This window comes from Syngnathus acus, chromosome 10 (assembly GCF_901709675.1).
Source record: "Syngnathus acus chromosome 10, fSynAcu1.2, whole genome shotgun sequence".
Taxonomy (NCBI): Eukaryota; Metazoa; Chordata; class Actinopteri; order Syngnathiformes; family Syngnathidae; genus Syngnathus; species Syngnathus acus.
In genome coordinates, this window is record NC_051095.1 from 8,254,916 (window position 1) to 8,272,776 (window position 17,861).

The window sequence follows — 17,861 nt, forward strand, 5'->3', positions numbered from 1 at the left end:
AGCATCTGAGATGCATTAAGAGGTTGATTTCCCCCGGGAGCTTCCTCCGCTGCTCAAGTAGAGCTGCATCATAAATACATGCATGTGTGTGCGCGTGTGTGTGTGTGCTGATCCCACAGACGGTGAGTTTTAAAGAAAGTGTAGCCTCTCTTGGGATAAAAAAATGCTTCTCTAACATACCCTTTTCTTCACTGCAAGAGGTCAAATCAAGTTACATTTCCGTAAGGTTCAGTTTGTCCCTATAGTGTGTGCTAAAAATGAACTTTGATCTAAAATGAAATATCTATGAATAAACTTGTCTAATGATCCTTGTTGCAGCGCTTCTACTCGGTTTTAAAAACAGCATGATTACAAAGTGTGGCCAAAGGAAAAACAAATCAATTACAACATATCTTGACGATGAACTTGTCACGTACAACGCGGCCCAATCATATTTTATCTCAGGCTATTCGATTTAGTTGCTCTTAAGATCATAATGTACAATCATTTGTCTCCGTCAGACCTTCCTTAATGTATTTCCCTGATACTTAATGAGGCTCATCACAGTTCAGTAATTGAAATTGTCATCTCCAGTCCTTGGGCCTTCTTCGACGTGCCCGCGTAATTGCCTTAATTAATTGTACCTGAGCGGGTTCATGAGGTGATTATATTTAAGATTACAATCTCAGATTTACACGTCTCCGTTTACATCCCACTTGTTACAACGTGAAGATTATGCTAATGCCTGACTTCATCAATATGAGCAAAGTGAGTTGAGAAATCATACATTGATATGTTGCAACTGTCGTACACATACCAGAAGAGAAGCTTTTAGTGATTGTTATGAGCAGGCCCTTCGACAATTAATTCTCGATTACATTATAATATTTAGTGGAGTGCCTCAAGGTTATGTTCTCGAACCACAGTTTTTCTACCTCCAAAAAATTGTGAGAACTCAAAACTTCAAGGCAACAAACTTGGACACAATATGGGGAGTTCCTCAAGGGTTCGTCTTTGAACCACAGTTTGGTTTTTGTTTCTTCTTTTTGTTAATTGTATTGTCTTTTACAATATTTTCCGAGTAGAGCCAGAGTTTTAAAACAATGCTTCTTTGTCACTATTTAATTGTCTTGTTTCATGGTTTCTTTTAATGAGGCATTTAAATAGATTAAATAAGGAATTGTATACGGCATGTGAATAGCTTCTCAGAATGATTATGACCACAATTATGCATTGTCTGAGACTCTGTTGAACAAAAGCCACCTTATTTGAAACTTTCAATGTGCTTACTTTTGCCCAAGGATATTTGAGAGTTTTCGCTGTTCTCAAATGAACTTGAAAGTAATATAAAGTACACGGATTTACAAAAGGTCAGAGGGAAAAAAAAGATCAGGCCAGCTGGAAATCATGAATTTGAGCCTCGTGACTATTCCAGCGCTGCTTCTATATTTGAAGCCTTTCATAAACTTGAACAATACTCTACATACATACGTAAATGTGGGTTGAACTCTTCTGTACACATCTGCACACGGATTTGTAATAGATGGTAAAACTCATCCAATAATTTCCATTAGAGTGAAATTTAATCTTCAACTAAACGACATAGAGCAAACGGCAAGGGGAATTGATTTTTAATCAGCCATGGCTAATAGGACAAGCATGGAACAGAATAGACTGTGCATAATTAGGATGAGTGTCGAATATCAGGTAGTTAAAATTCACAGAATCTCCGGTTGACTATTTAATTAACGTTGAAAAATGATGCGGCGTCCCCATCAGAATGTCGTGAGGTAAAGTTCACGCAACCCACTTTGGATGCCATGCAGACAAATGATACATCAACAATCTCTCAATGACTTGTAATGATGGTTTTCTGAAAATAATTGGCCTTCTTATGGGTTTATATTTGTGATCACCTTCCCACTGGTCTCACCATGCGGAAGCAGCTGCGGACGCTTGGCTCCACATTGCTGCCCCCAAAAGCGGCCACTTCGCCCAGCTGACGAGGAATTTGGATGGCCTCGTGGAGAAGCAGGCTGAGGTGACGCTGGTCTGTCAAACCTCCGTTGCAGGACACTTGACGGAATAAATCTGCCACCGTACGAAAAAAATAGAAATGTTATTGATATTACTCGTTACTTTTTTTTTACCATGAAACAAAAACAATTATCTACCGCAAATAGCCTACATTTCAAAAGTTTGATGCGTCGTATTTTCACAGAATTCACAACATCCTAAAAATGCTGACAGAAGCATTCTAAAGCCAACCTTAGCGTTTTTCATACAGCAGGCTTTAAAACCTCCATGTTAAACACACTCGTACCCATAAACAGGAGCAAGCATTTTAAGACGTTTGAGATATGATGACAAGTTTTATAGCAGTATATACACTTCTTTAACCACTGTCCTGTAACAGATGCTGCCTCCGCTAAAATTACAATGTTTGGAAAATCCACACAACTGTTTGAGAAAGGTGCTGACTTGTCATTTTGGAGGTTGTAAATTGTAGTGCTGGCTTGAATTGTCAGGTATACTTAATCATTTTCTTGTTGTTTTATGTGAGCTAACATTGCTCATTGTGTATGCACATAGACTAAAGTATGCTAATTTGTGTTTATGTCAATTAATTGGATTGTCAAGTACTTTTGAGGTGGTGTAATAAGTGCCACAACCTCTTCTAATAAATTCGATTCATTGTTTTCTCTGAGTATCTACTTTGCGTGTTTGCATGAGTGAGAGTGGACTTGGATATTAATTCAACAATTGTGGCGGCGGCGTTACGAGGGGATTAAAAGGCAGCATCTGTGTTTATGGCTATCTGAGGCAAACGCTTAACATCTAAGTGTAAATATTTTTTTTCTTAAGAGCGACATCTGGAGCTCGGCGAGCGCGACGACCAACTGCTAAAGACGCTTCATGGCCGCCTAACCTCGGGGACGTTTTAACTGAGGAGAAGTTCCGTTGCTCAATCTACACAGATGGTGCTTTGACTGTGAGTCATCTTTGTAAATGTTTCTCTCCGTCGTTGATGCTGTCTTGGGTGGGGAATCAACTGCTACTGGCCAGCTGCTTCAAGGCCCAGCTGTGAGGCTCCTAAAACGCACTTCGTAGTGAAGTAATCAAGTACAAATATTTGGATGATATACTGAGTGAATTTTCAGCAAGCTCTATTTCACCCGAGTATTTATTTTTCTGATGCTTTTTTCTACATTTAAGCCCCACTGGAGATGCAACGATTAAGTTCTTAATCGACAACTAAATGAATCGATAGTGATAATCGATTAATCGTTTCAATACTTTTAATTCGAATTTGTTCGTACCCTTTGAATTAATGTTTGTCAACAGTTAATATTCACCAATCAGTCATCTTCCATAAAAGCAGACTAACAAATAACGGGATGAAGAGTAAAACGTGCTTTTTCTCCTCTGATTTGTTAATTAATCGACAAAATAATTGACAGATGAATTGGTTAGTTAATTACTTTTTACTTTTTACTTGCTTTTTTTTTTGCCTGTTGCTTTTTTAGTTTTACTTCTACTGAAGTACAGATGTTCAACCACTTCTTTTATTTGGGTCATTTTTTTTTTTACACAAATATGTGCGATTCTTATTTTTCCACCTTTGACTTTAACATCACCCACTTGTAAAACACACTGACAAGCACCTAAGTAGCTAAACATCACGGCATATTTTACAAGGGGAAAGAGGAGAATGGCTAAGAGGACAAATGCCAGCAAGAGGCACAAAGAGTGAACGTGAATGGACTCCGGTGCTAAGCAGTCCTTTTACGGCTCGGCGTGGAAGAAGCAGCACCTGCCATTAATGTCAGCAACAGTCGAATTGTCCATTAGAGCCTTTGAGCGTCTGTATGTAATGACTACCATCAGTGGCTGGTTGCATTACTCACTCACATTTGTATTTCTCCTGGACGTCGGCGTTACACAAGCTCACCAGGCCCATCTTGAAGCTCAGCACACGCATCTTGCCGTTGCGAGCGCTAACAGGAATGAAGGATAGAGGTTTAGAACAATAAACAATGCACAGACAGCCATTAGTGATGGCTCCACGCTTTGCCCAGGGAGAGGAAAAAAAGTGAGGACGAATTACGCGGGTCAGGGCACGACAGCACAGGTCAATGCAATGGTGTGAAATTGTGTTAGGGACACATCCACACTCTTTAAACACTGCAGGGACTTGAGGAATTGTTCTTGGGGTTGTGCCTCACACGGAGATAATGTCTTCACACAAAGAGAGATGCCCACATGCATGCAAACTGTTTCTTTTCAAAGGTTTGAGGGTCAAAAAGAAAACGATTGTAGTGTGTATTTTTGGTTCATTTAAAATTAAGTTCATAAAGGGAAAACTTATCTCTATCATTGCAAAAGTTTGGCGACTCTTCACTAAACGCCAAGCGATGCAGTACAATAAAAAAAATAATGAACACAGAACCAGAAACGTGGTGCGATTGTCAAAGAAGCAAATTGCAACCAAGACAGAAAACTGGCGACAATAAAGAATATAGTATAGACAATAAAGATATAATAAATAATATATCAATATACGTATATGTAGAGCGAGAGAGCGATAGATAGATAGATAGATAGATAGATAGATAGATAGATAGATAGATAGATAGATAGATAGATAGATAGATAGATAGATAGATAGATAGATAGATAGATAGATAGATAGATAGATAGATAGATAGATAGATAGATAGATAGATAGATAGATAGATAGATAGATAGATAGATAGATAGATAGATAGATAGATAGATAGATAGATAGATAGATAGATAGATAGATAGATAGACTGTCCCATTGGCTTATTGACAGTGCAACACAGACTCTCCACGCTTTGCTTTATAGCCACAACTATGTATGAAATTATAAATGCAGTTAAAAGCTATTTTTTTCCTGTTACATCTGTGATATTGAAACACTGTTATACTGTCATTCAAATATCAAATGGCAGCAAAACTGTCAGCCACTCATTGAAAATGATCTCATTTCACTTAAGGGTAAGAAACGTGTGTAATTTGCTTTAGATGAATATGTTCTTGAAAAAATACTTTAAGTTCATTTGTGACATTGTTTCCCTATTGCGGTCTATGCAAACTGTTTTGAAACTTTATTCTGCTTGCAATGTGAAAACTATAGTCGAGAAGGGCAAACGCGTTGATCATCATTGCGTGCCATTGTTCATATTACCGAGATAGCGTGCAGGCGCAGCCGGGAGAGAGCTCCACGACCGTAATGAGCAACAATTTGAAGGAGCCGCAAGCTTATCATATTAGCGGTAGAAACGAGGAATGGAAAAGATCAGACCTTGCGTCAGTGGGAAGGAGATTATAATTAAATCAAGTTTGCCAAGTTGAGTGTTCCACAAATGCACGCGGGTAGGAAAGAAAAAGCGAGGTCACCTTTCACCAGGGAGCGAATACTCAGTTAAATGATTAAAGTCACACGAGAAGTCACAGAGAAACATTAACTGGAAGCTGGAGTGCATCCAGAGACACATAAGGAGGCAACTGGCTGTCATCTCCTTTCCCACACACTCTGTCTTGCGGCGCTTCCATTTTAAACACCGCTGCTGCACACCAGGACACTAACCCCGTGCACAGACTGAGCAAATGGAGTCAGCCGTGATGTAATGAGACACTCTAAGCAAAGCCAAGACAAGTGAAGACCTCAATCAAGACTGTGAAATCAATGTGTGAACCATCGCAAGTGAGTATATTATTAGCTCACATAGATAGAGTTAGTTCAAAATTAGACGCTACGCTACATTGGGGTTTCTTGGGATCCTTGAAGACATTTTTCCAAGGACCCCCATCATTATCCTACTTCTCAATTACGAAATGGTATAGGAGCTAGGATTATGAGTCTTTCTTCTTTGATAACCCCTAATATACTGTAAAATCAAAGTTTAAAAAAAAATTAGACTTCCACACACATATTCAGAGGCACCTCTGTTATTTAAGTGAAACCCAAAAGCAATTGCTGGAATTTATGCAGAGGGTGAAGTCTCTGATTGTCTAATTAGCAGTAAGTCCTAAAGACCAGAGCACAAAATTTACAACGCTCATGAGATTCCTCTTTTGTGTTTATGTTCCAGCGCCGTCTTTCTTTCTTTTTTCTTTTTACTCTTTGGAGACGGTAAGAAATAGACAATAAGAAGCAAAAATATGAGGTTGAAAGTTAGCGTGAAAAAGAGGATTTGTCTCAGAAGGCAAGATTGATCCCGTGCACTATTGGAGCTTTAGTTGTGTTGTGACGCTTCAAAGACGTCTGTACACAAAGCCACCGAGACGGTAAATACGCTGGAGGAACAATATTATTTTTTTACAGCAATTGTAGATATTATTGTGCTCGCGTCAGGATGGCAATGACATCGTGGCATTAGCTAGCAACCGATCAAAATGCTTTGAAAATTCACAAAATGCTCAATTGTGTAATTTCGACCTACCTGTCATAGACGTTGAGCAGCCAATTGAGACACATGTCCACGCAAAGCGGAATGTTGACCTGGACGGTCCTCTCCTCCTCCAGCTTCTCGTAGAGCGCCGTCAGGCCGTGGATGACCTCCACCACATCCATCACGTGCTCCGCCTGATGAAGCTCCTGCTCCCGGAACACCTCGGAGAGGTTGCTCAGTGCCACTAAATCCACTAAGGACACAGATGCACACACAGGATTTCATTTTTAATGTGCCTTTATTAATACATGTAAATTTCCTTGAAGCTTACGGGAGGTAAAATTACATATATTTGAATGCTTCTTTTTCCTCACAGTTTTTCCTTTAGCATCATATCTGCCTTGATAAACAGGGGTTGACTGTCAAGAAATGTCCTAGAATCACAATGAATAAAATGAATGAATTATTGTTATTCTTTAATATATTCTCTTGGGAGAAGGTTTCTCTGAACTCCCTTTTCAACACCAGCCTTGTATTCATCAGAATAATAATGCTTAGGGGTTGCCATAGCAAAGTTATGCAAGGATACTGCTGCACTTTACACTCCAGAATGCCAGAAAGTCTTGAGATTTCATTCTACCTTGCACAGATTTAAGACACTATACACGGGATCTAGCAAAGCAACCACATAATATAACCAAGTCTTATCCATGTTTCACAGTTATTTGATGCAGCCTTTGTATCGGATGTGTTTCGGCTCTTTAATAATCACTTATCCATGGATGTATAACAGTGGCTTTATTATTTTTAAATGAGGGATTGGGTAGTCCATTGTTTTGTCAGATGAGTTTTTTGTCGCCTGTTGAAAGATTAGGAAAACTGAATTTATCCAGTTCCATAAAAAAATAAAGGTAACGTGTATTTTTAGCACCTATTCAGTGTCATATACGGAACATAAAGGTTCAATTATAATTACCAACCCACTTCCATCATTCAAGCCTCAATAAATGCAAACACGGCTGATTCAGCCTTTTATTTTTACCCACTTAAGTGGATGCTTCGAGAGCTGTGACAAAAAATGTGATCCTCCCACTCCTAAACTAATTTGATGGCGCGTCCCTATCGAGTACCTAAAAGGGTGCGCGTTGACGGAAAGTATAATTGGCCTGATCAATAGTGGGGTTGGAAATGAGGACGCAATCACCTAAAAATATGTTTCAGGATGCGCTCTTTTATGCCGTACCACTCAGCAATTTTGCAGTGGGAAGTTATCCAGACGGCCAGCCAATTACATCCTCTAATGATACGGCGTCAACGACTGAAGGAGGGATGAGGAGATGAGAGGGTGGACAAGAGGACGAGTCACTGAAAGACACTTTGGTGGAGTTTGTGTGCAGAGCCAGGCCAGGATTACAGGAAGTGTCAAAGTACTTTGGAGTAGAGGCAGGCTGAAGGTTAATGGAGGTCAAGCCATCGAACGAAAGAGGACATCACAAATCACGATGCTATTATATGACCATTATCGTATTACCATCTCTACTATCCCAATGATTCACAGCGCAGAACTAGGAAGTGCATATCATTTATAATGTATGGATTCTTGATTCAAGAAATGCACTCGCTGGCCACTACATTAGCTTTACCGGTACTTTTCACTAACCCCATGGGGTACGCTAGCAGTACTTTGGAGGTCAGCAAAATTATTTGCAATAACATAGGTCATTTATTAAAGCAATGGAAATAACCGGGAGGTCACTACACCAAAAACATGCCACATACAGTCAGACAGGATAGCTAAATTACACAACACAAACAGGTTGCCTTGTAGCATAATCAGCAAAGTGATTTTTTTAATGTTTTCAGATACCAAGAAAAAAAAAATTCAACAACTAGAAGCTTTTGTGAATTGCCTGATAATTCGCACATATAGATTTTTTTTTTTAGCAAGTGCATTGGCATTATTGTGCCAGTATGTAAAAAAAAAAAAAAAAAGCTCTCATGGACGGCCTTCATGCAGTTTATTGTATTCAGTAATCAGATTCATTTTTCTGCGTTGAATGGCTAAAATCTTTTGTAGTGTACTAAAATGTGATTATTTTATGACCGTTATGATTTTTTTTTTTTATTGTGGCTGTAGTTGGCAGTGTACTCTGATTAATACATCGCCTGTTGCGTAATGGATTTTCACATTGAAATTTTAGAGCACAATGTCCAAGACATGCAATTTACAACTGGGTCCAAGAATCATATTTCTCGTGGCCCAATAGCTTCAGTATGCTTTAATCACACACGCACGCACGCACACAGTCACACACACACTGCAATATTATAATGTAACTTTGCTACTCAACGAATGTGTGATTAAGATGTCTGGCCACTGCAAAAAGTAATGACCCCGCAGTATTTTTAATGCATCATCCCCAGAAGCGCCGATGCTGTCTCCTATCGGATAACACCTCCATTTAGAAGCATTACTTCTCTTGAGAAATGGCTTGGATGTGAGAGATGTTCTGGCCGCGTAACGAGGGCTTTGACCCTGAAGCAGAACATATTCAAGGCTTAACCACGCAGCACCAACTGATTACCTTCTCCTCTCCCGGTCAAATAGACCAATTAGTGGCTCTAATTACCTGGTACGAAGAAACTGGTGAATGCCAAGAGTAAATTTAATGGCTCTTGACTTTTAATGCATAGCTCCATTAACACAATAGAGATCCAACTCTTCAAGAGTAAAAGTAGAGCAATGATTCCGAATGACAAACTCTCCGAGCTAATGGCTATGAAGTACATCTCATCCTATAGAAGAGCTTGTCATAGTGGATTAGACATCCTACAGGGGAACACTTTATCACTCAACTCAGAAATAGTCTGCACAATTGATCTGAAAATGACATGATCTAGTGTCAGCAAAGACGTATGTGTTATACACGTGGAAACAGCATTTTCCAACATATCCTCTATGGGACTTTACGTCAAAAATGATCATATTTGGGCTTCCTAAATGCTGTGTGGATGAAACATAGATACAATAAAAAAGCAGATGCACATAAATTAATTTTTATGTGGCTGCAGGTTTCGTATATTTGAAGAAGCAGCACAATGTCCATTGAGTTGTAGCAAAAAATGTGACGAATATTTTTACAATTTAAAACATGATTGAATGCTATTTGTCATATTAATTATACAATACAAACAGTGGTTTTTTTTTTCCAAGACGTTGAAAGAGATGAATCACATTTCTACTCATTTCAATGAAGACAGATGGTTTGAGTTACAAATTAAAGTCATAGCTCAGAGCACCACTGTATAGACTTTTCACAATATTTCTGTTTGGTGCTGTGCCCTGAGATACTCCTCGTGTAAATTATGTACCTTGGTGCAATACATGCTGTATAACAGTGACAGATGTATAACTTACATCTGAGAGCCTTCTGAACCCGCCGCAGCTTCATGGCTGTTCTGTACGCTGAGAACTTGATGTTGTTCAAATCCGCTGACAAGGAGACAAATACACAAATGGATGTTTATTATCATTAAAAACACAAAAACATGATCATACCAGACAAAGACACAAAAGGATGTTTATTGTCATACCCGTGCAAGATGCCACCAGTAGTTATCCCTTTGCATCCCTTTTTGGTGTCTCTTCATTTTGTCAAGTAAGGTTAACTAACATCAACAATTAAAGTTAATGAAATGTTAAGCAAAAGGCAATCAGTGCAGCAGCGATGCGGTCACTGAATTTTGTTTTTTGTTATCAGAAAAAAATAACACAAGACTCCTTAATGAGCTTGGTGGAGTTTCTTGACTTAACGCATGTCTCTGCACCACTAATTCATACACACAGAAACATAAATAGCGGGAAAATTTCACAAATCATATTTAAAGCAACACACCTCCAAAACTTTTCTTTCATTCTTTCAGGCAGTGCGTATAAATACTAATAATGCAACTATCAATGGCATCTGATTCCCTGAAAAAAAGTTTAAGCTGATTAAGAATCAAAATAGTGCTTTGTAACGCCATCAACAACAGATCACTAAATACATATTAAAATATAAATAATTTGGTCATGACATACTGCTACAAATAACATTCATGTAAACAGTGCACAGATTATTCATGGTCAATACAAATTTGCAGTCGCTCAACTGAAAGAAAAAACATCAATAATCTGTATAAAATATAAACGGAAAGAAAGAAAAACAACCCTATCTGCTGGATCTAGTCACTTTTTAGTATCTACTGATAAAAAAAAAAAAAGACTTATCGCGGCAGTGCAGCATGTTACTCACCAAGCGCTTGGTACAGTTCTGTCATCTTTGGGTGGTCCCAGCATGTGGTCTGCGCCTGATGGCTGCGGAAAAGCACAAGAAATGTGCAGATCAATCTTTAATGTGGCACATTTAAATAGTAAAGGCAAGACTAAATGTTTCCCATTAAAAATAAAAAGTAAAACTACACAATGTGACAAAAACAATGAAAGCAAAGCACGGCAATTAAAAAGATAAAAACTACCAGACGAAGGTTTTTCTTTAAAGGAAGCTTGGATTTGAAGAGAGTTGGCACTGTCTCATGTCTTCACTCTCTCCAGGCAATTTATTCCACACATTTGAATGGTATTAAAACTGAAGACAGCTCCAGTGTGTTTTTTATTCGAGGCACGGTGGCCGCTAGGTCATCTTAAAATAATAAAATAATGAAAACAAGAGAAAAAGCTCTTGCAAATGATACATATAAATATTCATCATTGGCAACTGTGGACGTACACGACACACAAAAGAAGCAGCAGCCCTCTAAAGTTGAGTGCATTGAGAGAACCTGTGTTGCCACAATATATTTCTTTACCTGATCATTTATTGATCTTGCTTTTAATGGCAATTTAAACTACGGTTCGTGTAGACCGATTGCACAATTCAACAAGGACCAAAAGAATCTGTTTTTATTCGGACAAACATGTTCGGATTTAATAGACGTATTAGTCTCTTGCGATAAATCAGAGCAGTGCAGAACTGCAGCATTGCCAATTCAATTTTAGATTAAGTTGTTGCAATCATGTTTTTGTATTGATCCTATTTCATTGCTATAGCGAGTAAGTGTATTTTATTGATTAGATAGATGCACAGACTGATACCTCATTCACATAAAAAAATAACCGGATTCTCAAACTAATGGGATTTTTTTTTCTTCCTAGAATTCCCTCATAATCTGAAGGGAAATTAAGCAAGGTGGACAAAATTAATAGTATACCTCTGTTAATGAAAGCCCATGGTGGTCACAGGAATAATTTGAATCTCCCAATAGTAGCACTAAATTAAATGTTGAATGAGAATTAACTAATGAGAACCAAACACTGCTTCTGAATTGTGGTTAAAGAGATTTATTTTACCAAACAAACTCCAGAAACAGGCCAGGACAAAAATGATGGTACTCTTAACTTTATATGTAGCACAAGCTTTTGAGGCAATCACTGCAATCAAACCACTTTAGGAGCTTTCAGTCAGACTGCTGCACCTCACAGCGGGCATTCTAGCCCACTCAAACTGTTCCAGTTGTACCTGACTTGAAATAAGACACAAATAAAATACACAATTTGCTAAAAAATTATATGCACATTGATATAGGGATGTCCAATTGATGTGATGACGTCAACATGTTGAATTTGCCCAAAGTTAAGGTAAGGAGGAAAATTTGATTTATATGCTTGTTCTATTACATATGGAGATATGTATATATGTATTTAAAAAATGTTGAATAGATGTCAGAAGTCAAGTTTGAGTATAAAATTGACGAGTGACACATCCATACTGCTCCACGGGGTCATTGTGGGCCAGTGGAGAACAAATAAAATTGTCTTCAAACACCAGTGGGTTTGACAGTGATGCATGACTTTAAAGCAATTTGAACAAATATAAAAACAACAATAACATGTGCTCCTTTTAGTCTTTTTTTTTTTTTTTTTGGTTGCCTCTGTTGCCAGGAATAAACAAACCGTAGTGAGTGACCGTGAAGCTGCACTTACTTGATGTAATATGGCACTTTGTTCGGGGAGATGGCACGCTCCCATGGTATCTGCACTGAACCTGCACATACACACACATGAGAAATGTATACAACGGGATGAGCCGCCATGCGTGAAAAGCCACAGTGCACAATGGACTCTGTGATATCGTGCCCAGATAGTGTTGTCCATTCAGACCTTATTAACAGGGCCGCTCGGGTGTGGCCAGACAAAGGACAAGACGATAGCATTGTGTGTGTTTGGCACGACCAAATAGGAGGAAGAGGAGTGAGATGGGCGACAATGCGTTATATTCTGAGCAAGGAACCTCAGTGGGCTACATTTGTTATTTCAGAAATGCTATTGTGACCTTTAGGTGAATGCAAACAGAAACCGGTGTTTTTGCTTCAAATAAAAAATGAAGTATATCGGTTCAGAATGATTCAAAACGGGTTTCTTTTTTTTCCAAACTAGTATGAGCACCAACTACTGCCGAGGATGACTTACTCTGATTTCTTCTTTTTTTGTTTTGCCTTTAGTATTGTGGCTGGTATTGGGACCTTCCACAAGATATCAATACCTCAAAACAAGGCCGGTATCAGCACAACCTTTATTGCCAAGGCAAAAAATTTGCAAAAAATATTAGCAGTTGACCCCAGCTGTTTGGTATTTGCAAATTTGCATATTTTTTTCCAAAAATTTTGCTTGGTCAGAATAAGTTTTCTTATCAAATATGATCATATTGGAAGTAAAGCATGAAATTACTGTATTTGAATTCAAAGAGTAAAATGGGGAAGAATATTCTGTCGCTGCGACGCCTTTGTGCACCGTCTCAGTCATAGCCGTGAACGTCACGCTCGACTTCACCTTGGCAGCCAAACAGAAGACAAAGCGTTGAAGATCTCCGCCGTGTGTGTGTGTGTGTGTGTGTGTGTGTGTGTGTGTGTGTGTGCATGTGTGTGCCTGCACTTTAAAATTGAGCAGAGGCAAGAAAAAAGGGCAGCGAGCCAAGAATGTGATCCCGTTTTAAAGAGCCAAGGGTGGTGAGAAAAAAAGTCCATCCATTGCTGAAAGTACAAATCAAATGTGTATCATTTTAAAAATGAAACTTGAGTTGTACTGTGTTGTTCAGCCACACAGATGATGCAGCTTGAATCAATTGCGTTAACCAGTCTGACCCTATGGATATTTACAATATCAATTGTTCTGAATTAACAGTTCCATGAATGAAGGCATTTTTCATGGAAACCTGTTTCCACCAGCAAAAAAAAATTTTTTTAATCACTTTAATTCATTTAGTAAAACATTAAACATTCAAATGTGTATCTTATTAAACAATTGATATATTCTTTTACAAGTTATACCATTATAACATGAAAGATGAATATGAACTATGTCGTCTTTTTTCCTCAAAATTTGTGAATTAAGATATATGAATTTTTATTCATCTTTTCATCCTTCAGCTTATTAAATAATTGATTTACTGTAAATAAACATGTTAGTAAGATAAACAATTTTATATATACACAAACATTTAACACTATTATTACAATTAATTGAAATTGAAACAAGTAAGCATGATTGCTATGCAGCCATCTTCTAATTAGTTTATTAAAATTAATATTAATCCTTATTGATCCTTTATCCCACTAAATCATTGGCTGATTGAGATACTGTAAAATCGCTGCTAGTAAAATAAACTTTTTCAATAACTAACCAATGACAATTAAATCTATTTTTTTATAATCCCACTGAGTAAATATTTAATCAGACCATTTCAAATACCGGACACTTCACTTACCTCACCTACGAATTTTCTGTCTGGTTTTTGTGGCCCTTGTGTACAAAAGTTTGGTCACCCTTACTTTCAACAGTAGTTACAATATGTTGCTTAAAATACATAGCAGATAGAAAACGTGGCTTCCACTTGTTTTTATCCATCCAGGCATCATAACAAAGCTCCACAAAGGCAGACTTCTCAACATGGTGCAACGAGATGAGCATCGCTGCGATTTACACCGCAGTGATGGCAACTGTGAGCCAGCATGACGGCAGTAAAAAGTGCCCCAGGCTGCCTGCCGAGAGACTTTCGCTCAGTCACGCCATTACGCGTCATCTCAGTCTAAACTGGGCTAAGTAAATCACAATTTTCGGTTTCTCTGCAGCTTCTCCTTATTTTTTTTAAATCACCCAGCTCCGCTTAAGTAAGAGCAATGAGCTATGTGATGAGCACCGGCGGGGAGGCTTCTCGGAACATGAGCTTCAACCAAAATGCGCACGATAGCTGGGACAGTTTACAATCTTATCACGCCAAACTGTAGTCTTCAAATTGCGGGGCGGGTATTTGAGGATGTTTGCTAAACTTGCTGCTTTTATTTCAATCAATTACCTGGACCAAACTCTGAATTACATGATGGGACAATTTAGTGAGTTCAGGGCTGTTCAGAACATCCAAACTGGATGACATTTGAGAGTAGAAATGTTGAAATCCTAATTCCAGATTGATTTTTATCATCAGGCATCTGGGCTATTTTACAGCTGCTTTTCCTGCCTCACCCCCTCCCCTCCTGCTTGGAGAGTCGGCCAGGTAATCCGTTGCTTTATGGATTCCAGGCTACACAATTAAATTGGACTTTACCTTGAATTGACGCAGAAGAGTTAGTTTACTCGTCTGGCCATCTGAGTTTTTTTGCTTGCTTCTTGCTTACTTGAAAGGAAGTGCTGCGATCCAGGGCCAAAGTCTCGGTGTGCGTCCTGGAGTTGCTTTAGCCTCTCCTCAATGGAACCCTGAGAAGACACACGGAAAACACACCATGTTAAATCAAAGGGAATAATGCTACGTGTCACCCAGCTGTCACAAAGCCCCACAATGGCAGCTCATACACGCCGAACACCTGCTATTCCTCTAATAGCAAAGCCTGGAATACGAATGATGTCTTTCACAAACGTTTCCCCCCCTGAAGGACTTTGAGAAGCCTTTGAAGAGCATCAGGTAAGAAAGCTTGACACAGATCACAGAATCATAAATCGGGGCGGAAAGGGATCAGCGATTCCTCAGGTGCTCCGGCAGGCAACGTGCGAAAGAGGGCAAGGGGATGAAACGAAACGCGACATGGATGAAGGATATCGGCGCCGGCATTCGCTTCATAAATTACGCTCCACTCAGCGGGGTGTTGAAACACATCTGCAAATATTGGGAGGTAAATCCAGTCGCAGTGACTCCTCCGTTAAAGAAAGACCAGCCTTGAAATATTACAGCCAAGGCTCGAATGACTCAGATACTTTTAAAATGATTTCTAAGGGTGCGTACGTCCTTGAAAATAAACTGCTATGATTTGGGCTGTGATGTAACTAATTGCTGCCGAGCCCAAATGTGATCTGCTGTGCTCTGGCAATTTGAGCCGCCATAAGGAAGACAAATGCCTACATTAGCCCCGATCGACAAATATTAGCAAATCAAATTTGGACATCGGTCCACGGTGAAAGCAGAGCAGCCAAAATCAACACGGTGCAGGAATAGGAAGTTGGGTGGCAGTTTTAATGAAGATGGAAATAGTCCTGGCAGAAAGTGCCACAATGAATTGTTAACCTGAAAGAGTGCTAAGTGAAGACATTAATGAAATACATGCTACAGTATCTTAAACCTTTTTTTCAAATACAGAACAGTACATTTGTATTTGGGTACTTTTTTTGTGATTCCAGCACATTTGCACAAGTTCCTACAGGTGAAAGGCTTAAAAAAAATAAATTAAAAAAAAATCTAAACCATTCCAACATGTGTATAAACCCTAACCCGAACCCTCCTGTTGTTGGCAAACCAATGCAGCACAAGTGTAGCTAATAAAGCGCTTGGTGCGTGCTCAAATATAATCAATACAGAAATGGTGTGTGTGTGTGTGCGTGTGTGAAATTCCTATGAGATTTGGAGAGAAAAGCTTGAGAAGAACCGCATTGTGACCTTGCATCGCCGCCAGCAATCCAATAAGTTCAAGACGGAGGACAAAGGCTAATGTTGAAGCAGCCAACTTTACTTGCTTCACTGGATTACAAAACAAACCCTCTGGTTTAATCTGCTGTGTGTTGTTGAGCCGGCCAACTGATTCACTCTGAACCATTTTGAGGCCTCGGAGGCAAAGGAATGAAACAAGGAAGATAGAGGCATCAAGTGCACATTTGAAATGGGAGAATTGATTTCTAGGAAAAAGGCAGAACCGAGGTTTTAACTATCGGAAGCCCTGTGGGAGAAACAGTGAAAATCTTGCCATGGGTCAACTGAACCTTACTAAACCTTTAAAAATGAAAATAGTGGTTCTCAAACATTGTCGGTCCAGGACAACTGTTTGTTTGATATCCCCATAAGCGGCTTTGCATTTCTTGCAAAAGTAATTATTTGGTCTCCCAAGATAGTTTGAGAACTACTGCGTCAAAGCCTTGAGTGCTTATGGCAATTTTGATGTGAGAGGATACTGGGCAACTTTGGAGACCGGGCAATAGTCTGTACCTGTAGCAGTTTCCATCTGTTATTGAGGTGCTCCAGGGCGCGAGCGTTTTCCATGGACAAATGAACGTCGGAAATAGCCAGTTGGTGGGCCAGGTCGTTGATGTGCTTCATTCCCTCCTTCACCTGCGTCAGTTCTTCTTTGAAAAGCTGTAGTGGGATTTAATTGCTCTAATTAAATTATTATAATAATGACACAGCCATCCAGAAAATTGGAAAATTGAACTGTGTGAAAATGTGGGTGATCAAAATTCTAACTAAAAGGAACATTTACACACAATCATCGTCACCGTCTGTTGCGGTTCTAAAACCTGAGTGCAAGAGACTCTTTGAACCAGTCTCACCACGACCAATAAAACACAGAGTGGGAACACATCTTATGGGTGCATATATATATTTATGACTGTGCCAGATATTTTGCTCTGTCAGCGGTTTTTAATACTTTTGGGCATTTTGAGTGCAGATCTTAAAAAACTCGAAAGCTGAGATGAACCCGGAGGAGGAAATCTTTTATGTGATATTTATTTGCGATGAGACTGCAACACAGTCATGGTTATTACCCAGCTTCTGGGAAGATGATTCAGGGGTGGGAATTTTTGCCCATGCACGATCCTCGTTCTGGTTTGAACCCGAGCAACTCGTTTTGTGCACTCTCAGGCACAGAAAAGGACTTTCTCTAAACGGTTTGCACAAAGTTGTAAGTATATAATTGTCCATAATGTCTGAGATGAAAAGCAAGTAATGTGAGTGACATGAGAGTGACTGTTTTCTCAAACTGAGTATGTAAATGAGGCTTTGGTTCTAAACTGATAAAAACAAGCTATGACATTTTAACTAATCGAGCAACTCATTATCGAGAGTTGATTAACTAATGCAGATCGACGTCTGATGACAGCGTCTTATTAGCATGCGTTGTCACATGTACTTTTTGGTTTTCATCATTCAGTGAGTGAGAATCTGCTCC

The 17,861-nt window shown here is 39.1% G+C and overlaps 1 protein-coding gene across 2 annotated transcripts in view; it reads right to left on the bottom strand.

Annotated features, from left to right (window-relative positions):
* Positions 1–17,861, bottom strand: part of drp2 (dystrophin related protein 2) — a 73,866-nt gene that overhangs the window by 13,337 nt on the left and 42,668 nt on the right. For both annotated transcript variants that reach the window (XM_037261645.1, XM_037261644.1), the window contains 8 exons: positions 16,901–17,047; positions 15,108–15,186; positions 12,421–12,481; positions 10,694–10,755; positions 9,817–9,891; positions 6,450–6,651; positions 3,892–3,977; positions 1,913–2,070 (listed from right to left, as the gene is read on the bottom strand). In XM_037261645.1, the coding sequence (XP_037117540.1) occupies positions 1,913–2,070; positions 3,892–3,977; positions 6,450–6,651; positions 9,817–9,891; positions 10,694–10,755; positions 12,421–12,481; positions 15,108–15,186; positions 16,901–17,047 (870 nt within the window). The remainder of the gene's footprint in view (positions 1–1,912; positions 2,071–3,891; positions 3,978–6,449; positions 6,652–9,816; positions 9,892–10,693; positions 10,756–12,420; positions 12,482–15,107; positions 15,187–16,900; positions 17,048–17,861) is intronic.